General features: G+C 41.4%; 1 protein-coding gene and 1 pseudogene across 3 annotated transcripts in view; one reads left to right on the forward strand and one right to left on the reverse strand.

Annotated features, from left to right (window-relative positions):
• The window catches only part of GRAMD1C (GRAM domain containing 1C), a 106,673-nt gene extending 87,457 nt beyond the window's left edge, over positions 1-19,216 (reverse strand). The window contains exons 1-2 of one of the 3 annotated variants that reach the window (XM_024244018.3): positions 19,153-19,216; positions 13,204-13,350 (exon numbers count right to left, since the gene is read on the reverse strand). In XM_024244018.3, the coding sequence (XP_024099786.3) occupies positions 13,204-13,347 (144 nt within the window). In that variant the 5' untranslated portion in view covers positions 13,348-13,350; positions 19,153-19,216. 3 annotated transcript variants of the gene reach the window in all.
• Positions 7,894-8,407, forward strand: LOC112132704 (small ribosomal subunit protein eS10-like; annotated as a pseudogene).
• Positions 19,217-27,954: the final 8,738 nt, after the last annotated feature.

A 27,954-nucleotide genomic window follows, 5' to 3' on the forward strand; every position in this document is an offset into this window, starting at 1 on the left:
CTGGGAGGTGGAGGCTGCAGTGAGCTGAGATCGTGCCAGTGCACTCCAGCCTGGGCAACAGAGTGAGACTCCATCTCAAAAACAAAACAAAAGAACTCTACATATGTAAATATGACAACTTAGAAGAAATGGATTGATTATCAAAAAACACAAACTACCATTAAATATTAAGGAAATTAAGTTCACAATTTAAAATTTCCCAAGGAAGAAATCTCCAGGCCCAGATAGTTTTACTGGAGAATTCTACAAAACACTAAAAAAATTAATTATATACAATCTCTCCAAAAAACAGAACAAGAGGGAACACTTCCCAATTCATTTATGAAGCTGGTATTACCCCAATACCAAACCAGATAAAGACATTAGAAAAAATAGAAAATTACAGAACAATATCCCTCATGTATATAGATATAAAAATCCTTAACAAAATATTAGCAAATACAATTCAGCCATAAATAAAAAGAATTATATAACATGACCAAGTGGAGTTTATTCCAGCATCCAAGGCTGGTTCAATATTAAAAAAATCAGTCAATCAATGTAACCCACCATATGAACATGCTTTTAAAAATTACACAGTCATATCACTTGATATAGGAATAATATTTGACAAAATTCAACGTCCATTTGTGATAAAAACTCTTTTTTTTTTGAGACAGAGTCTCACTCTGTCACCCAGGCTGGAGTGCAGTGGCATGATCTCAGCTCACTGCAACTTCCACTCCCCCAGTTTAAGCAATTCTTCGCCTCAGCCTCCTGAGTAGCTGGGATTACAGGCGCGTGCCACCACGCCTGGCTAATTTTTTGTATTTTTAGTAGAGATGGGGTTTCACCATCTTGGCCAGGCTTGTCTTGAATTCCTGACCTCGTGATCCACCTGCCTTGGCCTCCCAAAGTGCTGGGATTACAGACGTGAGCCACCACACCCAGCCAAAAAATCTTAAAAAATAGGAATACAGGCTGGATGCGGTGGCTCATGCCTGTAATCCTAGCACTTTGGGAGGCCAAGGCAGGCGGATCACGAGGTCAGGCGATCGAGACCATCCTGGCTAACACGGTGAAACCCCATCTCTACTAAAAATACAAAAAATTACCCGGGCATGGTGGCAGGCGCCTGTAGTCCCAGCTACTCAGGAGGCTGAGGCAGGAGAATGGAATGAACCCGGGAGGCGGAGCTTGCAGTGAGCCGAGATCATGCCACTGCACCCCAGCCTGGGCGACAGAGCAAAACTCCATCTCAAAAAAAAAAAAAAAAAAAGGAATATAAGAGAACTTCCTGAATTTGATTAAGAGCATCTACAAAATACCTATAGTTTAAAAAATACCTTAATGATAAAAGCCTTAATGATTTCCTCACAAGATCAGAAAAAAGGCAGGAATGTCCACTCTCCCCGTTCTTATTAAACATAGTGCTGGAAGATTCAGCCAGTGCAATTGAGTTTTTGGTTGTTTTTTTTTGTTTGTTTTGTTTTGTTTTGTTAAGGAAATAAAAGGCATACAGGGCTGAGCATGGTGGCTCATGCCTATAATGCTAGCTTTTTGGGATGCCAAGGCAGGGGGATCACTTGAGCTCAGGAGTTCAAGACCAGCCTGGGCAACATGGTGAAACCCCATCTCTACTAAAAATACAAAAATTAGCCGAGTACAGTAGCACATGCCTATAGTCCTAACCACTCAGGAGGCTGAGGCTGAGGCAGGAGGATCTCTGAGCCTAGGAGATGGAGGTTGCAGTGAGCCGAGATTATACCACAGCACTCCAGTCTGGGCAACAGAGCCAGATCTATCTTTAAAAAAAAAAAAAAAGGCAGCTGGGCACAGTGGCTCACGCCTGTAATCCCAACATTTTGGGATGCTGAGGCAGGCGGATCACTTGAGGTCAGGAGTTTGCGACCAGCCTGGCCAACATGGAGAAACCTGACTCTGCCAAAAATACAAAAATTAGCCGGGCGTGGTGGCACACACCTGTAATCCCAGCTACTCCAAAGGCTCAGATGGGAGAATTGCTTGAACTCAGGAGGTGGAGGTTGCAGTGAGCTGAGATCGCACCACTGCACTCCAGCCTGGGCGGCAGAGCGGGACTCTGTCTCTAAATAAATAAATACACAAATACATAAACAAATAAATAAATCTGGAGAACAGACTAGCCGGGGGTAACGTAGGAGGTGGCAGTGGGAGGAAAGCGGCTATATTTATAAAAGGGTAACATGAGGAATTCCTGTTGTGATGAAAATGTTCTTGATTCTATCCATGTCAATATCTTAGTTGTGATATTGTACTATAGCTTCACGAGATGTTACTACTGGGGGAAATTGTTTAAAGGATACAGGGATCCCTATTATTTCTTAAAAAATGCATGTGACTCTACACTTACCTCTTTTACCGAGAAGTAAAAGAGAAAAAAAGTAAAAGAGGAGGAGGTTGATACAATCAGAATAAATGTGTTAATTCCAGCTGGGCGCGGTGGCTCACAGCCGTAATCCCAGCACTTTGGGAGGCCGAGGCGGGCAGATCCCCCGAGGTCAGGAGTTCGAGACCAGCCTGGCCAACATGTTGAAACCGCAACTCTACTAAAAATACAAAAATTAGCTCAGCTGGTGGCACGCGCCTGTAATTCCAGCTACTCGAGAGGCTGAGGCAGGAGAATCCCTAGAAACAGGGAGGCAGAGGTTGTAGTGAGCCGAGATCACACCACTGCACTCCAGCCGGGGTGACAGAGCAAGGCTCTGCCTCAAAAAAAAAGACTTTTTAAAGTGTTATTTCTATGTAAGAGGGGAAAATGTTTACAGCTGATTCAGAGGTCAATACACCACACCATTTTCCCCTTCCTCCAACCACTTACCTTTAGGCCATTTTACTTACTAACATCTTCTCCGGAGAAATAATGCAATTAAAATCATTTAATTATTTTTTTTTCTTTTTTTTTCTTTTTTTTTTCTGAGACAGAGTCTCACTCTGTCACCCAGGCTGGAGTACAGTGGTGTGATCTCGGCTCACTGCAACCTCCATCTCCTGGGTTCAAGCAATTCTCCCACCTCAGCCTTCCGAGTAGCTGGGATTACAAGCACGCACCACCATGCTCAGCTTATTTTTTTTTATTTTTATTAGAGAGGGGGTTTTGCCATGTTGGCCAGGCTGATCTCGAACTCCTGGCCTCAAGTGATCTGCCCGCCTTGGCCTCCCAAAGTGCTGGGATTACAGGCATGAGCCACTGTGGCCAGCCAAAATCAATTATTGATCCAAGTATTACTAAGGTGATAGAAAGTCACTCTCCCATGTAGCTCATAGGATTCAGTGTCACTGTTTTTGTTTTGTTTTGTTTTGTGTTTTGTTTGTTTTTGAGACAGAGTTTTGATCTTGTTACCCAGGCTGGACTGCAATGGCGTGATCTCAACTCACCACAACCTCCACCTACTGGGTTCAAGCGATTCTCCTGCCTCAGCTTCCCAAGTAGCTGGGATTACAGGCATGTGCCACCACGCCCAGCTGATTTTGTATTTTTAGTAGAGACAGGGTTTCTCCATGTTGGTCAGGCTGGTCTCAAACTCCCGACCTCAGGTGATCCGCCCACCTCGGCCTCCCAAAGTGCTGGGATTACAAGTGTGAGCCACCACGCCCAGCTCAGTGTCACTGTTTTTATGTGCACAGATCATATCTAAGAAAGGTTTTTTGGAAAGGCAGGTAGAGCTAGAAATTTTGTATTATCTTAGATTTGTTTTTTATGTGCTATTTAAATATCTCATTGCCCTAGATGATCAAAGGGCTATACTTAGGTTGAAGACTTATTAAATATCCCAGTAACATATCACCATTCTAGTTAATTTCCATATTCTCTATGCCATTTATTAAATATGTTAATTTATTGGTAAAGCAATTTCTTAGTAGTTAAGTTTTTCCCCCAAAAGATTTTTTTCATGTTGATATGGTAATCTTTAAAGAAGTATATATGTTTTCAATGAAACATGAATTTTCTTCCTTTGGCCCTTCTTTAAACAACCATAAGTCAAATTTTACAAAAGAAGATTAGGACAACAGTCCAAAAGCTGGCACTTGTCAGGTTTTTGCCCTTAAATTGTACTTCTAATGACCTTAACAAGCCCCATCTTGCAAATCCAATGCCCAATTCTCAGGTTGCACCTAACTCAACCTAACACAGTAGATCATTGTCTTTGAAAGGCTTCCTTCACTTGCCTTTGAGGACACCACGCTTTTTAAGATTTTCTTCTATCTCTTAACCAAACCTCAGGCTTTTTTGCCACTTTCTGCTCCACCACCTGAAGTTTTGAACATTGGAGAGTCCACTTCTCTTCTCTATCCATATTTTCTCCCTAAGTGATCTCATCCAGTCTTCATAAGTCTGTCTTTAAGTATCATGCCTACTTGAAACTTCTCAATTTACTTCTGGCTCCAATCTCTCCCCTAAGATTTGAGTAGTATATTCAATAGCACACCTGACCTTTCTATCCATATATCAAACACGCATTGCCAACTCAATTACAAAAAAAAAAAAAAACTCTTGATTTCCCCACATGCCAGAACCTACTTCTCCCTCAGTCTTTTCTTCCCCTAAATGGCACTCCCATGTACCCAGTTGCACTGACCAGAAACCTAGGAATAATTATCCCTGATCTTTCTTGTTCCCTCACTCACCACATCAATCCCTTCAGCAGGCTATTTGTCAAGCAAGCCAATCTCATTCCAGCCTCAGAGCCTTTCCATAGAACACCACTGCGCTTTCCCTTCCCTTCCAGAATTCACTGGTGTTCTCCTTCTCTCACCCGCCCCCACCATTTAAGCCTCTCTCTAATGGCACTTCCTCAGAGAAGCTATTCCTGACCATCCTAATTAAAAATGCTACTCCCTTCCATGTTATTCTCTATACCTTTACATTCTTTTGTTGTCTTCATAGCTTCTATCACTACCTGACATAGTACATTTGGTTAGTTATATGCTGTCCGGCTCCCATTCTGTTGTCAGATCCAGAGTGGTAGAGAGGCTGTCCTGTTCACTTAGAACATTCTCGTGCATAGAAGACACTCTAATAAATGAATAAATAAGACCATTCCTTTCTTAATTCATGTATATCTACCTTTGCCACTTTTAAGATAATAATGTCTCTGCTCACATGCTCCTTAATTTATCCATGCGCAGCTCACTGCAATTCCTGATTATGAAGCCCTTCAACTTGAGTGAAAATCTTTCATGCACATTCTCTTTGAATATTGCCTCTTGCTCATTCTCTGTGTTCATCTTCTGAAACTGATATAAGATTCGTAGTGGACTTCTCTACTATTCCCTTTACATCTTAAACTGCTCTCTTTCATACTTTCTTTATCTCTCAGTGATACAATTTGAGGAATTTCCTAATACGTATATATCTTTCAGTTTACTGATCTCTCTTTAGTTGCCATTTCCCAAGCCCACTGCATTCTTTAATTACGATTATTTCAGTGACCATATTTTTCATTTCTAGAAGTTGTATTTGATTATTTTTTCAAATCTGCCTGGTGTTCTTGAGAATTTCCTATCCATTTATACTACTTTTAATTCCTTCTATTGTCCTTACAATATCATATGACTTTTGTAGTCTTTATTTGGTATAATAGTTTTATTATCTGAAGTTTTGGAGGGTCAAATACGCTATTTATTGAATCTCTGCTCACTTACAGAGTACTAAATCCAAGCCCCAAAACTTCATGAGAGATGGACTACAGTTAGAGATGGATTATAGTTACATATTCTCAGGAGAAACTACCCCTACTCCCACCCTAAGCCCTGGCTTAGACAGACAAGTTTCCTTGTCTTCAACCTGTGGATGTAGTGGATTCTTTTCATCTGTATTTCACAGAGGGTATGGGAGTCAGGCTTTATAAAGAGTTCTCAGTTACAGCTCATACAAGTTCAAGGTGCTATCTCCTATCTCCTATCACAACATAGCCATTAAAGCTGAGCAAATTCCTCAGGGGTACCTCAGCATTAGCTCATGGGCTTACAACTCTGGTAATCAGTTCCCTCTTTTTTTTTTTTTACCCCTTAGGTATATTTCCCTCGCTGTTTTGTGAGCCAAGACATGCATTATTACAAAAAAGTTTGAAATATTTCATCTAGCATTGCCAGGTGCCCTTAGCAGAAGAGCATTTAAATAGTCCCCTTCTTGTATTGCCAGAAGTGTTGGTTTTTATTCCTTTACAATTAAACCTAAAACTGTTAAAAGATATCTAGGTTTATCGAGCAGTATCTAACTATACTTAAAATTTTTCAAATTGGATAAAATGTTTTTTTAATCCAACATAAATTAGAAAATGAGTTTATTCTTTTTTATCAGTCACCAAAGTAAAAATCTGAAATATCCTTTATAAGCTTGAATAAACTCAAGACATGTTGTTGTGGAGGACAACATGATTACAGGAAACCTATTCTCCCCAGTTGCCAAAGTATGTTACAAACATACTAATTAATCCTCTTGGGATTTTTTTTTAATAGTACAACATTAATTAATCCTTACTATGTATGTCTAAATCAGATTTGTGGCAAAAAAAAAATCAGTTTTATTCCCCATTTCTAAGTAGAAAAATTTACCTGTAAATAATGTGAGTAGGATAAGTTACTGATAAAGTACAGAATAGACCGAGAGTGGTGGTATGCACCTCTCATCCCAGCTACTCAGGAGGCTGAGGCACGAGAATCGCTTGAGCCCAGGAGGCGGAGGTTGCAGTGAGCCGAGATCATGCCACTGCACTCCAGCCCGGCTGACAGAGTGAGACTGTGCCTCAAATAAATAAATAAATAAAGTACAGAATAAAGACTTCTGATTTTTTGCACAGTTAAAGAAAACTTGGCCAGGCACAGTGGTTCAGGCCTGCAATCCCAGCACTTTGGGAGGCTGAGGTGGATGGATCACCTGAGGTCAGGAGCTTGAGACCAGCCTGGCTCACATGGTGAAACCCCATCTCTACTAAAAATACAAAAATTAGCTCAGCTGTTGGCGTGCACCTGTAGTCCCAGCTACTCAGGAGGCTGAGGCAGGAGAATCACTTGAACCCAGGAGGCGGAGGCTGCAATGAGCTGAGATCACGGCGCTGCACTCCAGCCTGGGCAACAGAGTGAGACCATCTCAAAAAAAAAAAAAAAAAATGAAAGAAATCTTGACTATTATCTAGAAAAATTCAAATATAAATATTTTCTATTAAAACCTAAGTATACTAGTTATTATTTGCATATATGTAGATAATGCTTGAAAATCTGTTTATTCTTAAAATGTTTTAAAATAAAAAAAAAAGAAATAATCAATTCAAACTCTAATCTTTTTTAAAATTCTCCTACTCCATCTTTTTTTCTACTTCCCTTCCTAAATCAAAGACCTGAGGAATCTGAGATTTCCTATCTTCTTTATGCATAGTTTTCAAGATTTTCAAATAAACAATTATTCAAAGAGGAACACACAAAGGACCCCTGAGCAAACTTAATTTTAGTTATGCATTTCAGAAAACTTTACAAATCCCTCCAGTTTAAAAATACAACGATTAGCTAAATCTGCTATTGAAGTATAGGCCGGGTGCAGTGGCTCACGCCTGTAATCCCAGCACTTTGGGAGGCTGAGGCAGGCAGATCACAAGGTCAGGAGATCGAGACCATCTGGCTAACATGATGAAACCCTGTCTCTACTAAAAATACAAAAAATTAGCCGGGCGTGGTGGCACACGCCTGTAGTTCCAGCTACTCAGGAGGCTGAGGCAGGAGAATGGTGTGAACCCGGGAGGCAGAGTTTGCAATGAGCCGAGATCATGCCACTGCACTCCAGCCTGGGTGACAGAGCAAGACTCCATCTAAAAAAAATAAAAATAAAAAAATAAAAAAATAAAAAAAGTAAATATAGCCTTTCCAGCCCCAGCCCCGGACCCTATAGCCACGGAGATGTTGATGCCTAAGAAGAACCGCATTGCCATTTATGAACTCCTTTTTAAGGAGGGAGTCATGGTGGCCAAGAAGGACGTCCACATGCCTAAGCACCCGAGCTGGCAGACAAGAATGTGCCCAACCTTCATGTCATGAAGGCCATGCAGTCTCTCAAGTCCCGAGGCTACGTGAAGGTACAGTTTGCCTGGAGACATTTCTACTGGTACCTTACTAATGAGGGCATCCAGTATCTCCGTGATTATCTTCATCTGCCCCAGAGATTGTGCCTGCCACCCTACGCTGCAGCTGTCCAGAGACTGGCAGGCCTTGGCCTAAAGATCTGGAGGGCGAGCGACCTGCAAGACTCACAAAAGGGGAAGCCGACAGAGATACCTACAGACGGAGTGCTATGCCCCCTGGTGCCAATAAGAAAGTCAAGGCTGGGGCTGGGTCAGCAACCGAATTCCAGTTTTAAGGCAGATTTGGTCGTGGACGTGGTCAGCCACCTCAGTAAAACTGGAGAGTATTATTTTCCATTGAATAAACTTACAGCAAAAAAAAAAAAAAAAGTAAGTATATACAATTGACAAATATTTTTAAAGAACTTAATATTAATGAAATATCAAAGCACAAAAGAATATTTAATATTAACTACCTTATCCAAAGCACTATTACTTCTATTAAAAAATCCCAGGTAAGTATGTCATCTTCTGCACACAATGAATAATCTCAAAGGCTATTTTCTACTCCCAAAAGTTGCTTACTCTGTATCACTAAAAGAAGTTGCACTAAATAAATGCATCTGCTGCAGATCTTTGTCTGCCTTGCCTCTGGGATCTTAATCCACATGGAATAAACTATTACTCTAGCCAAGAAGAAAGTAAGTCTTTTGTTTTAAGGGTTTTTTGGTTGCTTGTTTGTTTTACATTTTGTTATATATGTTTTTACTAAGATAATGGGCAAAAGCATAAATATTTGCCATTATTTTAAATTTCACTTCATCATTTCACATAATTTTTATTGTTTCATTAGGGTTTAAAAGGTAATAATAAAACTCATTTCTCACATACTAGAATTAAATATTTTATTTTATTTTATTGAGACAGTGTCTCTCTCTGTCGCCTAGCCTGGAGTGCAGTGGCATGATCACAGCGCACCATAACCTCAAATCCTGGACTCAAGCAATCCTTCCATGTCAGCCTCCCAAGTGGCTGGGACTACAGGTGCAAGCCACCATAGCCAGCTACTTTTTATTTTGTTTTGTTGAGACAGGGGTCTTACTATGTTGCTCAGGTTGGTCTCAAACTCCTGGCCTCAAGTGGTCCTCCCACCCTGGCCTCCCAAAGCGCTGGGATTATAAGCATGAGCCACAATGTCTGGCCCAATATTTTAAAATAAAAAAATAAAACAAATACAACAACTAAGATTCTTATCTTTATACTACAGAATTGAAATAGAAAATCTGAAAATCTGAAGCTGTTGCTCACTATCAATAGCCATGGAGAGTTAATTCTTATTATTTAAATTAGTCTTACTGTCAGAAAGGCACTTATTAGCCAATCTGTTAAACAGCATGAGGTTACTACTAATTCAAGACAGACTGGTGTTGTAATACCATGACCCAATCCCTGATTTTATAGGTGAGGTAACTGAGGTGAGACAGGTTATGCAACATACTCAAGATGACCACACTCTGAAATCACCAGATGCAGAGCAGAGACTCTATTCCAGATGTTTTGTTCCCAGTCTCCAATGTGTTCAATTACATCATGCTGCCCTCTAAATTCACTACTGTGGAACAACTGATTTAGCCAGGCTAGATCATATTAATTATTCTACATTAGTGAACTTCCCAGATCCCTGTAGCTTAACTCTTTAAATACCACTACTTTTTAAAGTTATCCATTCTTTTGCTAGAAACCTCTCTAAAGTGAAAAAGCACAACTCCAGATTCCTTGGGTATTCCAGTGAAATGGCTCTGACATCCCTAATTATTTGCTTATGTACCAGGTCATGTGCTTTATGAATACATTCCTGTTATGCTACTTGTCTTCCTTGTGTTTTGTTTTATTTTCATTTGTTTGTTTTAGAGACAGGATCTCACTATATTGCCTAGGCTGGATTCAAACTCCTGGGCTCGAGTGATCCCCTTTCTTAGGCCTCCTGAGCAGCTGGGACTACAGGCATGTGCTACAATGCCTGGCTTGTCTTCCTTGTGTTAATTTTAGACCCCTCAGTGAACTCCCCATCATATTTGTTTTTCTTCAATACCTACTTTATTTGGGGGAGAATGAAGAAAACAACAGCAACATGCTAGAGTTGTGGTAGATGTTGATGGATTTTAAATGGCAGAGAAAAAATGAATTATTTATTTTCCAGACTTTTAAAACACCATTTCTACCAGCTACAGCACTATTTAGAGTCAACTTAGCCGCACAGAGCTTTGGCCTCCACATTAAAAGGTCCAGGTTTCATTGCACATGCCATACTTTGAGGTTAGTCTTCATCTTGAACTTTGATATCAAATTAACTTTGAATGCTTTTATTGCCTAAGATATAACAGCATGGTTTCATATGTTATATTTTGGACAGACTGAGTTTTAAAAATGCAATTATTTTTCCTTTCATGCCTCTTGTAATGTTTTGAACAAACTTGAATGATGAAAGAGAATAAGAGCTATCAGTAAAAAAATTAAAAAGTAAAAAAAAAAGGTCTGGGTTTCTTCACTTTTTTCAAGTTTCTGCTATCATTTCTTGCTGGTATCTATGTGTTATTATCAACTAATTTCCCTACCTTCAATATCCTATTCAGTTTATTTAAGCTTATAAAAAATATAGCAAAAAATATATTAAAGAAACACCAAATGAAGATTTGAGGATCTCTCCTATTACCCGATATATCAGCGTGAACTCTGATTTAGCTACGTGGGGTCTTTTTTTTGTTTTTATTTGCTTCTGAGTTGTTGACCGTTCTGGTGTCTGGGTAACTGACCTGTAGAAAAGTCTGTAAAACTTATGAGATACTGTACTTCTCTTTAGGTCTATTCTATGTGAATTCATATACAACGTCCTTAAAATAAAGTGTTTGCAATCAGCTTAGGGGCCCAAACTGAGCCAAAGTAAACCTCTGACACTCTAAATCAGTGCTTCTCAAACTTTAATTTAAATGTAAATCACCTAAAAATCTTGTGAAAAATGAAGATTGTGATCCAGTAAGTCTGAGGTTGGGCCCAAGATTCTGCATTGCCAGCAGATGATGCCAAATCTGCTGGCCCCCATACGATACCTTTAGTAGCAAGGATCTAGAACACATCCCTCTTTTTTTCTCTCCTATTTCTAAATTATCTCATTCCTTTGCTTTTTCCTTTTATTGCATTACCATTTTTCTTGCTTTAAGTCTGTCAATAGTAACCACAGTAACTAGCCCTGTAGATAGTCCTTAAACCTAAGAAGGTTCCCCAATCTAAAACATAAGCTATAAAAAAAATTAGTGCAGAGGCCGGGTGCAGTGGCTCATGCCTGTAATCCCAGCACTCTGGGAGGCCGAGGCAGGCGGATCACCTGAGGTCGGGAGTTCAAGACCAGCCTGGCCAACGTGATGAAACCCCGTCTCTACTAAAAATACAAAATTAGCTGGGTGTGGTGACAGGTGCCTGTAATCCCAGCTACTTGGGAGGCTGAGGCTGGAGAATCACTTGAACCCAGGAGGCAGAGGTTGCAATGACTGGAGATCGCACCATTGCACTCCGGCCTGGGTGACAAGAGCGAAACTCTGCCTCAAAAAAAAAAATTAGTGCAGAAAGGTCATAATACTACAATATTGTCATAAACCTTTTCTAAATGTGACCAAAAATAATACAGTCAATAGAGATGACATTATTTTTAGGATGTATTGTTATTTTTGTATATTTCTTAGCAATTAAACATTTTCCTTAGAAAATATTTCAAAAAAACTTATGATGTCACGTTTCTTAATAGGAAATCAAAACTTTTAGTCACGTTAAGATTCAATAACTGAATCTTAAGATTCCAATGAACTGAACTGTTCATTCAATGAACTGAACAGTTCATTCCAATGAACTGAACAGTTAAGATTCCAATGAACTGAACTGCTAATTATGAACAGAATGATGGTACTTGTACTAATCTTTATAACCTGTTAATGAATCTTTTTTTAGCCTACTCTAAAATTACAAGAAAATCTGCTACCAAGGATACCTAATCCTCAAAAGATGAGATTTTTTTTTTTTTTTTTTTGAGACAGATTCTCTCTCTGTTACCCAGGCTGGAGGGCAGTGGCGTGATCATGGCTCAATGCAGCCTCAATTTCCCAGGCTCAGGTGATCCTCCCACCTCAGCCTCCTGAGTAGCTGGGATGTAGCCTGTAGGCATGTGCCACCAGGCCTGGCTAATTTTTGTTTGTTTGTTTGTAGAGACTGGGTTTTGCCATGTTACCCAGGCTGGTCTCAAACTCCTGGGCTCAAGTAATCTGCCCACCTCAGCCTCTCAAAATGCTGGGATTACAGGCATGAGCTATTGTGCCCAGCCAAGAGATCAGCTTTCTAATGAACTAATTGGAACTATACATGCTTTACCATCCTACATAATTTTCACTTATAGTTGTATCATACCAGATTCTATCAAATGGTTCATAACTCTCATAGGAATTGCTAGATTTAGAATGAGTCCTTTAATATGATAAATGTTAGCATTTGTAACATACAGAAGTGTTTTTTTTTTCCAAAAAGACTCTAAGATCTTAACGTGCCTAATCAACAAGCAGTAGTCTCATTTTACAATGGGGAAACCTGAAGCACATCCAGATTACACAACCGAGTGAACACAATGGAAACAGAATATGTAGCTTCTAACTTTAAAACCATCTTATAGTCATTATGCACTACAGGTTGAACATTGCTAAACTTTCTTTAGGTACAGGAATGAATTTTTTAAATCAAAATTATACAAAATAGCTGGCTTCTCAGTAACATTTAGAAATCTGGTTTCTATATAACGTTAGTCTCTTGACAATACAGTGAGCTACAGTGTTAGTGGAATCCACTTCTGTGGTGTAGTTTTCACACAAGGAAATTGAAGCAGATTAATTCCATTCCATCGAACCAGACAACAGTGCATTCTAGTGGTCAAAGGAGAGAATAATCAGAAATGTCTTTGGGACTTTGGACTAAAACTCAAACATCTAAAATCTAGAAGCTAAGAAGGAAATTTTACAAATACTATATGACTCCTTGCAGATTTAAAGAAAATTTGTATTCAAGATTAAAATAAAGAGGTAAAAAAAGAAATTACCCAAAAGCTCCAGTCACCACTCCAATTATGTAAATTTGGCCCCTGTTTTTTAACTACCACATTATTCTCTTCCACAGTTGGACTAGGATTTTCCTCTACATCTTCCTGTAACTCGGTGGCAAGGCTTGAATCCCCTTCATTCATCACCTGGAAACAAATATCAAACTATGTAAATTATTTATTGAGAAATGGCCATTTTAAAAAGAAAAAAGTTAATGTTCACAACATATACATTAATTTTAAAAGGGCAATATTTAAATGTTTCGAAGACAGTAATAAATAGTTCATATAGTTATATATTTATTTTTATTTATTTTTTATTCTTATTTTATTTTCTTTAGAGACAGGGTCTCACTCTTTCACCCAGACTGGAGTGTAATGGCCCAATCATAGCTCACTGCAGCCTTGAACTCCTGGGCCAAAGCAATCTTCCTACCTCAGCCTCCAGAAATGCTGGGATTATAAGCATGAGCCACCTCACCCAGCCAAGTTCATACATTTATACATGCAACAAAGATTTTCCAACTACTATTATTTGCTAGGTAGTTTGGTTGGCACTAGGGATGCAAAGATGAATAAAACAAAGTCCTCCGTCTCTAGAAGTGCCCAGTCTGCTAGAGGAACAATAAATAATAAAAATACAATTTAATGGGAGTGCCCATTTGTACAACTATTTTGGAGAACAATTTGCAATGCCCAGTAGGAAAGAAGATAGACATATACTGCAACGCAGCAATTTAATATACACATAGAGTCAAGAATGTTTGTTAATACTATGAAAGTGGAAATAACCTCACCGTCCATCAATAGAGAAATTAGTAAATAAGCTCTGATTTATACAAACAATGGTGTTTAAACAAACTAATAAGATGTGCCAGCTGTGCGAGGTGGCTCATGCCTGTAATCCCAACACTTTGGGATCACTTGAGGCCAGGAGTTCAAGACCAGCCTGGCCAATATAATGAAACCCTGTCTCTGCTAAAAATACAAAAAATTAGCTGGCCTGTAGTCCCAGCTACTCAGAAGCTGAGGCAGTAGAATTGCTTGAACCCAGGAGGAGGAGGTTGCAGTGAGCTGAGATCACACCACTGCATGCCAGCCTGGGTGACAGAGCCAGACTCTGTCTCAAAAAAACACGGGCCCATCGGGTAATTGCTCAAGTAAGAGCACTCATCAGGGAGTTAAAAAAAAGAAAAAAGAGAATATGGAATAGGGGAGTAAGGAGGAGTAGCCATTATAAAAGCATATGGGCCAGGCACAGTGACTCATGCCTATAATCCCAGCACTCTGGGAGGCTGAGGCAGGAGGATCTCTTGAGCCCAGGAGTTTGAGACCAGCCTGGGCAACACAGTGAGACCCTGTCTCTATAAAAAATATCAAAAAATTTGCCAGGCATGGTGGCACGCGCCTATGGTCCCAGCTGTTCAGGAGGCTGAGATGGGAGGATTGCCTGAGCCTGGCAGGTCAAGACTGTAGTAAGCCATGATCACGCTACAGCACTCCAGCCTGGCCGGCAAAGCAAAACCCTGTCTCAAACAAACAAACAACAACAACAACAACAAAAACACATCGTATGGTGGACCAGGATCCTTAAATACCTCTGCTGCTGCTGCTCCACTTAAGCTTGAGAGCTTGAGGTTCTTTTTTTTTTTTTTTTTTTTTTTTGAGACAGTCTTGCTCTGTCGCCCAGGCTCGAGTGCAGTGGCGCGATCTCGGCTCACTGCAACCTCTACCTCCCAGGTTCAAGCAATTTTCCTACCTCAGTCTCCCGAGTAGCTGGGATTACAAGTGTGCACCACCTCACCTGGCTAATTTTTGAATTTTTAGTAGAGATGGGGTTTCACCATGTTGGCCAGGCTGGTCACAAACTCCTGACCTCATGTGATCGGCCCGCCTAAGCCTCCCAAAGTGCTAGGATTAAAGGCATGAGCCACTGCACCTGGCCAAACTTGAGGTTCTTAAACCCTATAAATAACCATTGCCATGGGGGAAGCCCCTAACCACGATGATACTGATTTGAGGCTCTCTGGAGAAAGAAATTTGTAAACATGAGAGGGTAGAGAAGACCTCCTCCACCTGAAGTATATCCAGTAACCTCCAAAAAGAGAGGGAGAAACCAACAAACATGGATAGAAGGGGAGAAAACATACAACAGCAAAACAAAAACAAAAACAAAAAACTGAAACTGAAGTCCATAAACTGATCTAATGAAACATACAGAATTTAAAATAATTTATATAATAAAAGATAAAAGACTGGCTTTTGTGCCTCTACAACATAGGTTCTAAGTTAACTTCAACATCGGCTAAAATGCAGCAATTGGCAAATCTTCATGGCTTTAATCAATATTGGGTCTCAAATTACAGTTATACCTAGAGTTCCCACTAAATTTAAACAAGGTATCCCCTACAATCTTAGGAGTTATTCAACATAAAATAGACAACAAGTAGGTATGCCTCACTTTAACCATCAGAACTATTCCTTTGCCTAAATACTCCATGATGGTGGTATACATTGCCCTGAAATATCCTATTGTGGCCATGGACACTCTGACCCAATTAGTAATAAACTAAATTTAAATCAAGTCTTTAGAGCTTACAAATTGGCTTTCAAAGAAGTGGGACAACAGGCTGGGTATGTTGGCTCACACGTATAATCCCAACATTTTGGCAGACTGAGGCAGGAGGATCACTTCAGGCCAAGAGTATGGAGAACAAGCTGGGCAATATAGCAAGGCCCCCTCTCTACAAAAAATTTAAAGATTAGCCTGGCATAGTGGTACACACATGTAGTCCTAGCTACTTGGGAGGCTGAGGTGGGAGGACTGCCTGAGTCCAAGAGTTGGAGATCACAGTAAGTTGTGATTGCATCATTGTACTTCAGCCCAGGTGACAGAGCAAGACTCTGTCTCAAAATAAGCAAAACAGTGAGACCCCATGGACCACCACTCTCAATGCCCAGTTAAAATTATACAACCCAATATAAAACAAAACAGGGCCTTCAAGGACTGAAACTTGTTATGTAAGACCTACTTCAGCCAGGCACGGTAGCTCACACCTGTAATCTCAGCACTTTGGGAGGCCAAGCCAGGTGGATCACGAGGTCAGGAGTTCGAGACCAGCCTGACCAACATGGTAAAACTCCGTCTCAACTAAAAAAAAATACAAAAATTAGCTGGGTGTAGTGGTACATGCCTGTAATCCCAGCTACTTGGGAGGCTGAGGCAGGAGAATTGCTTGAACTCGGGAGGTGGAGGTTGCGGTGAGCTGAGATTGTGCCACTGCACTCCAGCCTGGGTGACAGAGCAAGACTCTGTCTCACAAAAAAAAAAAAGAAAGAAAGAAGTACTTTGTGAAAGTAATTATCCCTACTGCTTCTCCATTTAACAGCCCAGTTTGGCCTGTTAAACTTGATAAGAATGAATGGTACCTCATGGTTCATTACTGCATCCTCGATGATGTCATTTTACCCAGGAAGGCCCCTATACCCAATATTATTGAAATTACTGACTATTCAGTCCACAACTAGTAAATATTTTGCTGTGATAGATTTGGCTAATATGTTCTGTTCAGTGTCTCTTTCAACACCTCCTCAGCCATAGTTGGTCTTCACCTCCAGAGAGACATAATATCTCCTTACCTGGCTAACCATATAGAGTACGCAGTCTTGCCATCATACACAACCTTTACAGGAAAGATCTTAACTGCATCAAATTTTCTCCAGGAGCACAAGTATAACATTCCATTGATGACATCCTCCCCTGAGGACAGTCTTTTGACATACTCACAAAGGAGCTCACAAAAGGAGGATGGGCCATTGTGCCACACATCGTGTAAGGCCTACCATCTTGGTTAAATTTCTGAAAATAATTTGGTCTCTGTCACCCAGGCTGGAGTGCAATGGCACAAACAGGGGTCACTGCAGTCTCAACCTCCTGTGCTCAAGTGATCTTTCCTATCACTTCCTATCTTCAGCCTCCCAAGTACTAGGACTACAGGCGCCACACAATCATACCCAGTTAATTTTTTTTTTTTTTTAGTAGATACAGGGTCTTGCTATGTTGCCCAGGCTGGTCTCAAATTCCTGTCCTCAAGCGATACTTCTTTCTGCCTTGGCCTCCCAAAGTGCTAGAATTACAGGCATGAGCCACTGCACTGGGCCACAATGGCTGACTTAAATTCAAATTCGAATTCAAATGGTGCATGTCAGTCATCAAACATCAAGGGTGAATTATCACAAGTCTCAGTCTACTTTGTTTGCCTCACCCTCCTTCTTCCTCTTCTGTACCTCATCTGGGTAAGCTAATAAGAAAGCCTGGGTGCTCCTCTCTTCATCTTGGGTGAGAAATTCAAGTAATCCCCTGTCTGCATACAGGACCTCTCACCCTGGCCCCACTCCCTAACCCTAACCAGAAAAAAAGACCTGGAACCAGTTTTTTCCTGCGGCTCTCTTAAGCCATTTTAGTGCTGCTTGAGAGGCCTGTCTTGCTCTCCCCAGAGACCTTAATTATGTAAGTAAAAGACTTTTTCAGGGCCGGGTACGGTGGTGGCTCAAGCCTGTAATCCCAGCATTTTGGGAGGCCGAGGCGGGCAGATCATGAGGTCAGGAGTTCAAGACCATCCTGGCTAACACGGTGAAACCTCGTCTCTACTAAAAACACAAAAAATTAGCCAGGTGTGGTGGCGGATGCCTATAGTTCCAGCTACTGGGGAGGCTGAGGCAGGAGAATGGCGTGAACCCGGGAGGCAGAGCTTGTAGTGAGCCGAGATTGCGCCACCACACTCCACCCTCATGGTGTGTGTGTGGCATCATCAGTTTCTACACCTGAATCAAACTTGGGGTGGGGGTCCATTCTGGCTTTCTGGGGTGGCTACAGTAGATTCCTGTCTCTCTGACTTATTAGCTGTGTGGTCCTTAGCAAAGTCAATCTCTGTACATCTGTTCCTTAACTCTACAATAGAGGAAATTATTTTATCTCTAGTCTAGACAATAAGCTTATTGAGAGCAGGGATCATGTCTGTGTTAATCACCATCTAATCCCGAACACCCAGTGCCAGGGACATAACTGAATCAGTGACTGATTGGGTTCATGAATATCCAGCTTGACTATTTCATAGTAATGTTTTTCAAATCAAGTGAAATAACACTCATTCATTTGTTCATTCAACATTTGTGTACCTCCACCAATCTGTAAACTATAACGCTCTTCAGAAGATACAGCACTGACCGCAGTTCTCTAAAAGTAAAATACATACACACAAACCAATGTAGAAGGAGGACGGTGTTCAGAAACGCAGGCGCCCGTACAACAAAAGCGGGGTTTCATCCTGAATATTAATAAGCACGCTTTCCGTTTTGTCAAATAAGGTAGTAAACAAATAAAACTAGATTAGTTGAAATCAAAAACTTGGCTGACAGCACAGTGATTTAAACTATCCGGACCCTTGCAACAGGGCTGAGAATGAAAGGAAGGGGGCAAGGCTGGAAAAACGTGACAGTGGGTCAGAATCACGACCATGGGGCCTGGGGCTGAGACATCCGCACCAGGACATTTCCGGACCAAATTCAAGCCCTCAACGCCCACAGGGAAGCAAATGTCCCCACCACCGCCCGTAGGGAAACGGCTCGCAGAGGCACAGGAAACCGTTTCCTCGGTAACAACTTTCCGTATTACTCCAAAGAGCACGAAGAAAAGGGAAGGGAGGGATTAACTGTAATCTGAGAAGGTTCAAGCAATCACCGTGAGAGAAAGTCGGGTAAAGCCACAGATGGGAACCTGCCCCAGCAAGGCCCGCTTACCTGGCGGACAGTCGGAGCGCCCTCCATCGCGGCTCCCTCCGCCGCGCGGCACCGCCCCGCGCGCACCGCCCCGCGCGCACCGCCCCGCGCGCACCGCCCCGCGCGCACCGCCCCGCGCGCACCGCCCCGCGCGCACCGCCCCGTGCCCACCTCCAGCGCGCGCTGCGAGCTACAGGCTCTGCGCGCCTCCTCCGCCGGCCCTCCGAGTACTTCCAGCCGCAACTCCTTGCGCCCTCCGGCGGCCGTGAAGGATTCCTGACGATGGGTGTTACTGGGTTAGCCTGGAGGCTTGTCTTTCTAAGGGTCACAGTGAGCCTTCCCTATTCCCAACCTCAAACTACTGTGCCTCCCAGGAGAGGGCGTACCCTGCTCCAATGTGCGAAAAGTGAATTGCTCGGGAAACTTTTTTTTCTTTTCTTTTCTTTTTTTTGGGACGGAGTTTCGCTCTTGTTCCTCAGGCTAGATGGAGTGCCAAGGCCCCGTCTCGGCTAACTGCAACCTCCGCCTCCCAGTTCAAGCGATTCTCCTGTCTCAGCCTCCCGAGTAGTTGTGATTACAGGCGCCTGCCACCACGCCCGTCTAATTTTTGTATTTTTAGTAGAGACGAGGTTTCATCATGTCGGTCAGGCTGGTCTCGAACTCCCTATCTCAGGCAATCCGCTAGCCTCCGCCTTCCAAAGTGCTGGGATTACAGACGTGAGCCCCTGCGCCCGGCCGAGAAACTCTTGTTCCTTCTAATAAAGGATTGAAGTTACTGATTAACTGCTGTAAGTACTGAAGATTCTTGGTTCTGTAAACCAAAAATAAAATGCTAAGGCCCCCGCAGCCATCCAAATGGGCCCCTCCTCTTGGCCAAGAGCATTCCAGATTTAACCTGAAAATCTAGTTCAGGCCGTGATGAAAGAGGGGATTGGACATGCCTCATGAACATCAACACAGACCTTAAGTCTGGTAAGAAATATTTATCATCTATTCCCTCGGACGCCTGCTACTTGGAGGCTGCATCTGCATGATAAAACCTTGGTCTCCACAACCCCTTATGGTAACCCAGACATTCCTTTCTACTGACAATAACTCTTTTTTTTTTTTTTTTTTTTTTTTTTTTTTTTTTTTTTTTGAGACAGGTTCTGGCTCTGTTAGCCCAGCTGGAGTGCAGTGGCGCAATCTCTGCTCACTGCAACCTCCACCTCCTGGGCTCAACCAATCCTCCCACCTCAGCCTCTCGAGTAGCTGGGACTACTGGCGTGTGCCACCATGCTTAACTACTTGTTTGTTTGTTTGTTGAGACAGGGTTTTGCCATCTTGCCCAGGCTGGTCTCGAACTCCTGAACTCAAGCAGTCTGCTCCCTTCGGCCTCCCAAAGTGCTGGGATTACGCGTGTAAGCCATAGCTCCCAGTCAATAATAACTCTTTCAACCAATTGCAAATCAGAATAATTTTTTATGTACCAATGACCTGAAAGTTCCTCCTTCTCCCCTTGGAGTTGTCTCCCCTTCCAGATTGAAATAATGTAAATCTTACATGTATTGATTGATGTATTAGGTCTGCCCAAAATATATAAAAGCAAGCTGTACCGCAGCCACCTTGGACACATGTCACTGGGACTTCCTGAGACTGTGTCAGAGGTGTGTCCTTAACCTTCGCAAAATAAATTTTCTAAATTAACTGAGACCTGTCTCAGATATCTGGGGTTCAGAGTTCCCAACCAAACAGCTATAAAAAAGACATTCTAAGCCAGGCACAGTGGCTAACTCATGTAATTCCAGAACTTTGGGAAACTAAGGTGGCAGGGTTGCTTGTGTCCAGGAGTTCAAGACCAGCCTGGGCAACATAGAGGGGCCCCATCTCCAGAAAAGAGAGACAGAGAGAGAGAAAGAAAGAGAGAGAGAGGGAAGGAAGGAAGGAAGGAAAGAAGGAAGGGAGGGAGGGAGGGAAGACATTCTAGAATAATTGAGGAATAGTGAATATGAAATGTCTATTAGAGTTGATGTTACAGGATAATTAATGATTTATGGATACATTTATGGATATTCATTTATGGATAATTAATTTTTGGCAGCTGGGCGTGGTGGCTCGTGCCTGTAATCCCAGCACTTTGGGAGGCTGAGGTGGGAGGATCACCTGAGGTCAGGAGTTTGAGACCAACCTGGCCAATGTGGTGAAACTCTGTCTCTACTAAAAATACAAATATTAGTCGGGCGTGGTTGCGAGTGCCTGTAATCTCAGCTACTTGGGAGGCTGAGGCAGGAGAATCGCTTGAACCTGGGAAGTGGAGGTTGCAGGGAGCCGAGATCAGGCCATTGCACTCCAGCCTGGGCAACAAGAGTGAAACTCTGTCTCAAATAATAATAATAAATAATAATAATAATGATTTGTGGCTATGTTGCAGGGTGTCTTTAATATTAGAAAACTCACACTAATATATTTAGGAGTCCCCTGTTATCCGTCGGGATGTAAAAAAAAAAATTAAAAGTATTTACGAGTGAAGTATGACCATGTCTGCAACTTGCTTCCAGATGCTTCCACGAAGATGAATACACAGAGAAAACAAAATAGCAAAACGTTAATTATTGGACCTAAGTGGAGGGTATACTACTATTCAGTTATTCTTTTACTGTTTACATATATTTAAAAATCATAATGTAAAGTTGAAGAGATGGAAAAGAGTTGAATCCAGTTCCACAAAATGTCAGACACTGAGTGTATTTCTTTTTTTGTTTTGTTTTGTTTTTGTTTTTTTGAGACAGAGTCTCGTTCTATCACCCAGACTGGAGTGCAGTGGCACAATCTTGACTCACTGTAACCTCTGCCTCCCAGGTTTAAGCAATTCTCCTGCCTCAGCCTCCTGAGTAGCTGGGACTACAGGCGCCCACCACCATGCCCGGCTAATTTTTGTATTTTTAGTAGAGATGGGCTTTCACCATGTTGGCCAGGCTGGTCTCAAACTCCTGGCCTCAAGTGATCCACCAGCCACAACCTCCCAAAGTACTGAGATTACAGGCGTGAGCCACCGCACCTGGCCATGAGCATATTTCTTAAATATATATGACATGCTAAAGGACAAATTAATAAGATAATCAATAAAAGACAGGTTTACATCCTCATTCTGCAAAACTTTGCATAAACTGTGTTCTGTTAAACATAAAAAACGTCACAGAACACCAATATTAAGCAAGACCACTGTATGATCATGATAGAATAAGACAAAAAGAAGGCCACTGTGTAATCATGTCTAAACACAGACAAAAATGGGAACATCGTTCGAACCACAGAAATGACTATGTCCCTATGCTAACTAATATGACTGACTGCTGCCTTTTTCCCAATCATAGCTTTAGCTTCACTTTATTCCACCTACCTTCTAGATAAGATGCATTAAGATACCCAATCAGAATAACATCTTATTGACAATATGTAATCTGGGACAAAGCTCCACTTCTTGAATCCTCCTCGCAAAATCACTGAACACAAACCCAAATCCTGTAGTAAGATCTTTCTAACACCCTTTCACTGAGATGTCCTCATGGTTCTCCATGGTGTTTTTTCACCCTCATTGCAATGAGTCAATCAACACAATGTTGTCTAACTACAGCTATGGTTCTCCTGGACTTTGGCTGAAGAGCATTGATATATTTTGCAGTGAAATAGAACATAAGGTGAAAGTGAATATGGAAGAAAAGTTGTTAGAAGTTTGAAGAGAAAGGAGAAATTATGAAATACTTAGGAGCACAGGTGAATAAACTGACTGATGTTTTAGGAAAACAGTAAAACAGTAGCATTGCTGGGCAACGCAAAAACCTAGTTGAGATTAATGGTCCTGTATTTAAAGTGAGATCACACTAATATGTAAACAGCTCCCAGAAAAACATATGGAAAAACTACAGTCAAGTTAAAATTGTTAAAGTATATGTCAGAAAGTTCATGGAAAAGGAAATGCAAGTGTCTCTTTTTTTTTTTTTTTTTTTTGAGACGGAGTTTTGCTCTTGTCACCAGGCTAGAGTGCAATGGCACGACCTCGGTTCACTGCAACCTCCGCCTCCTGGGTTCAAGCGATTCTCATGTCCCAGCCTCTGGAGTAGCTGGGGTTACAGGTGCCCACCACCACACCCAGCTAATATATATATATATATTTTTTAGTAGAGACGGAGTTTCACCATGTTTATCAAGCTGGTCTCGAACTCCTGACCTCATGATCCACCCTCCTTGGCCTCCCAAAGTGCTGGGATTACAGGTGTGAGCCACCATACCTGGGTAAGTGTCTCTTAAAAATATAAAAGATCCTCAGTTTCACTCAGAATAGCATAGAAATTAAAACCACACTGAAATACTGTTTTCCATTTATTAGATTGACCAAAGTATAGAAATTTGAAAACGCATTCTGCTGACAAGACTGTGGAGATACAGGACTCTTATAATGGAAGTGTAGAGGCTGGGTGCAGTGGCTCATGCCTGTAATCCCAGCACTTTAGGAGGCCAAGGCAGGTGAATCCTTTGAGGTCAGGAGCTCGAGACCAGCCTGACCATCATGGTGAAACCCTGTCTCTACTAAAATACAAAAATTAGCCAGGCATGGTGGCAGGTGCCTGTAATCCCAGCTACTTGGGAGGCTGAGGCAGGAGAATCGCTTGAACCCAGGAGGCAGAAGTTGCAGTAAGCCAAGATTGCACCACAACACTCCAGCCTGGGTGACAGACTGAGACTCTGTCTCAAAATAATAATAATAATAATGGAGGTGTAAAGTAATATAACAAATTTGGCAATAGCTTCAAAAATTACAAAATGCATATACTTTTGCAGCAATACCAACTTCTGCAATTTTTCCTATAGATTTAATTGCACACATGCAAAATAATCCAAAGTTATTCCTAGAAGAATAGTTGGTAGCAAAAATTGAAAACAAATCATCATCAGTAAAGGACTGGTTAAATAAATGACAAATCTCCATCCATTAGAATTTGGAATTCTATGCGGTTTCATAATAACTTTTAAAAGAATGAGGAGGAGCAACATCAACAAAAATGGCAGAGTGGGGAACTTCAAAAGTCTGTACTTCCACAAAAGCAACAAATAAGGTGGCAAGAGCTGTCAGAAACAATTTATTCGAAAATCTGGAATGTCACCAAAACCTTACCACAATCAGGGGAATACTTAATTAAGAAAAAACAGCTGAATCTCAGTAAGAGACTTTTGTGACATTTTATTTTAACTTACCCTGGTACCATCCCCTACTGTACAATAGCCCACATTCCTGGTACTGATTCGTAGTATCAGAGGTAGCAGCACAGACCTTATTCTCGAAGAATTGTTATCTGTTTGCTTTGACCTGTTTGGTGGCTCCTTGAAGGCTCAAGGACTTGTTTGCCTTATTTTATCTCAGAACTCTCCCAAGGGTAGGACACCTGCCTTGGGCAGGTGTTGGTGGGGGAATGTTGGTAGAGGGGCAGGTAGAGTATTTATTGAAAACATTTGGACTGGGCATGGTGGCTCACGCCTGTAATCCCAGCACTTTGGAAGGCTGAGGGGGCAGATCACCTGAGGTTGGGAGTTCGAGACTAGCCTGACCAACATGGAGAAACCCCATCTCTACTAAAAATACAAAAATTAGCTGGGTGTGATGGTGCATGCCTGTAATCGCAGCTACTTGGGAGGCTGAGGCAGGAGAATTGCTTGAACCCAGGAGGCAGAGGTTGCGGTGAGCCAAGATAGCGCTATTGTACTCCAGCCTGGGAAACAAGAGCAAAACTCGTCACACACACACACACACACAAAAAAAAAAAAAAAAAAAAGAAAGAAAGAAAGAAAAGAAAAGAAAAAATTTGAAGGCAAATATATTATCAGTATCACTTGGGGCAAGGGATAACAGTTCAGGCAAACAATGGACAATCTGAATAAGGGCTTTGAAAAACTCTCACAAATTCCTGGGAATCCAGAAGGCCACATCCATGCCCAGAGCTGGGAACATGCTCAGAAAAGACCTAAGAAGGCCCTAAACTTCCACCTCTGGCTGACTTTCTGCTCAGCTAAGGCAGAGATATAAACTGCCTGGCTGGGTGTTACAGGCATACCTAACACACACAGAAAGCCAGTCTGCAAAGACTGGAAGATAATTCCTTATTTCTGTATGTATTTTTCTTCCTCGGTTTGTATTTTTTTCTAATCTGACAGAACAGAGACTTATGTGGCCATATACAACAAAGATTACAAACTTTACAAAATTAGTTTGACTTGTATGAGGTACCTAGAGTAGTCAAATTCATGGAGAAAGGAAGTAGAATGGTGGTTTCCAGGGGCTATGAAGAGGGCAGAATGGGGCTTTATTTAACTGGTTCAAAGTTTCAGTTTGCAGTGAAGAAAAAGTTCTGGAGATGTGATTATTACACAATGTAAATGCATGTAATGTCACTGAACCATACTTGAAATGGATAAAATGGTAAATTTTATCTTGTGTATATTTTACCATAACATAAAAAAGTAGTTTATAAAAGATACTAACAAACCACAAATAAATGCTAAAATAAGCAGCAACAGTAAAACCTGGGGAGGTGTACAACCTGATTTTCAAAGTTGCTGCATTATGCCAGGCACAGTGGCTCATGCCTGTAATCCCAGCACTTTGGGAGGCTGAGGCAGGTGGATCACCTGAGGTCAGGAGTTCAAGACCAACCGAGCCAACATGGTGAAACCCTATCTCTACTAAAAACACAAAAATTAGCCAGGCCTGGTGGTGGGTGCCTGTAGTTCATGAGGCTGAGGCACGAGACTCACTTGAACTGGGGAGGTGGAGGCTGCAATGAATCGAGATCACACCACTGCACACTGCACTCCAGCCTGAGCAATAGAGTAAGACTCTGTCTCAAAAAAAAAAAAAAAAAAAACAAAGTTGCTGCAGTATAATATTCAAAATGTCCAGTTTTCAACAAAAAATTATAAGGTACACAAAGAAACAAGAAAGTTTGACCCATATACAGAGAAAAATAATAGAAACAGCCCCTAATGAAGCCTGAGCATTAGGCAGACAAAACTTTAAATCAACTATTTCATATATGCTCAAAGAGCTAAAAGAAATCAAATTCAAAAGAGACCCATGAGAACAATGTCTCACCAAATGAAGAATATCAATAAAGAGATATAAATTACAAAAGGAACCACATAGAAACTCTGGAGTTGAAAAATACAATAACTGAAATGAGAAATTCACTAGAGTAATTCAAATAGACTTGAGCAGACAGAGGAACAAATCAGCAACTCGAAGGTGGGTCAATTGGGATTATTCAGTCTGAGGAGCAGAAAGAAAAAAAAAGCGAAGAAAAATGAACAGAACCCATAAGACCTGTAAGACACTGCCAAGTAGACTAACATATACAAAACGGGCATTCCAGGAGAGAAGAAAGAAAGAAAATTTGAAGAAATAATGGCCAAGAAAGAATGAGGAAACTCTTCATGCACTGATATATAAAGATCCACAAGAAATTTTGTCAAATAAAAAAAAGTAAGGTGCAAAACAACATACAGTGCCAAAAATGCATACTCTGAATCTAATTGTGAGGAAGCAGACAAACTGAAACTGAGGGACTTTACTTGAACTCTTCAAAAACATCAAACTCATAAAAGGCAAAGAAAGACTGAAGTGTTCTTTCATACTAAAAAACACTAAAGACATATAGCAACTAAATACAATGTGTGATTTTGTCTTGGATCCTGAACCAGAAACATTTTGTTGTTGTTGTTATAAAGAACATTACTGGGACAACTGGAAAACTTTGAATAAAGTGTAGGTTACATTACAGTATTGACTCAATATTAATTTCCTGTTTTTGTTTTTTGAGACAGAGTCTTGCTCTGTCACCCAGGCTGGAGTGCAGTGGTGCGATCTCAGCTCACTGCAACCTCCGCCTCTTGGGTTCAAGCAATTCTCCTGTCTCATGCTCTGGAGTAGTCCCAGGTGCACACTATCATGCCCGGCCAATTTTTGTATTTTTAGTAGAGATGGGGTTTTTACAGGTCACGCTGGCCTCGAATTCCTAACCTCAGGTGACCCACCCGCCTTGGCCTCCCAAAGTGCTGGGATTACAGGCATGAGTCGCCATGCCCATACAATTTCCTGTTTTTTATAATTATACTATGGTTAGGTATGGGGATGTGCTTGTTTTAGGAAGTGCAGTCATGCACTACATAATAATGTGTCAGTCACTGCATTCAACAGTGAACCACAAGAAAACAGTGGTCCCGTAAGATTATAGTACAATACTTTTACTGTACCTTTTCTATGTTTGGATACACAAATACTTCCCATTGTGTTACAATTGTCTTCAGTATTCAGCATGGTAACATGCTGTCCAGGTTTATAGCTCAGGAGCAATAGGCTATTCCATATAGCCTAAGTGTGTAGTAGTAATACAGGAGATAGAATTTAGGCAGATAGTAAGGGTAAAAGAGTCCTCGGTGGAACTCCCCTTTTAACAAAAATCAGCCACCAAAACATTTCTTTTCTAAGAAACAGCAGCCTGAAAAATCAAGCCTCAAACATGGATAAGCAAGCTAAAAAGCTTGCACAGGTGAATTCCAGCCTCTGTGCCAATAGAAAAGGGCTACGCAGAAGCCAGGCATGTTCAACAGGGAGGGTCCATCTTCTCTTTTCTTTGTCACCATGTGTACGGTAAAGAGGCAGGCAACATGGTGCCTGGCCAGGTAGAGAACCCATCTGCATAATAAAAGATTAGGGTGAGGTGGCCAGCTTCTTTGCATGCTATGCAAACGGCACACCTAGTCCTAACCAGTTCTTCGTGTGCTATGCAAATGACACACCTGGTCTGACCAATCTTTTGTGCCCTATATAAATCAGATACCACCTCCCCAAGATCATCTATTCAACCTTCTGCATTTCACCATGGAAGCAGCAACCCATATTCTCTGGGGCCCCTCTCTGCAGCAGAGAGAGCTTTTCTCTTTATT

The sequence above is a fragment of the Pongo abelii genome, chromosome 2 (assembly GCF_028885655.2).
Source record: "Pongo abelii isolate AG06213 chromosome 2, NHGRI_mPonAbe1-v2.0_pri, whole genome shotgun sequence".
In the NCBI taxonomy this organism is placed as follows: Eukaryota; Metazoa; Chordata; class Mammalia; order Primates; family Hominidae; genus Pongo; species Pongo abelii.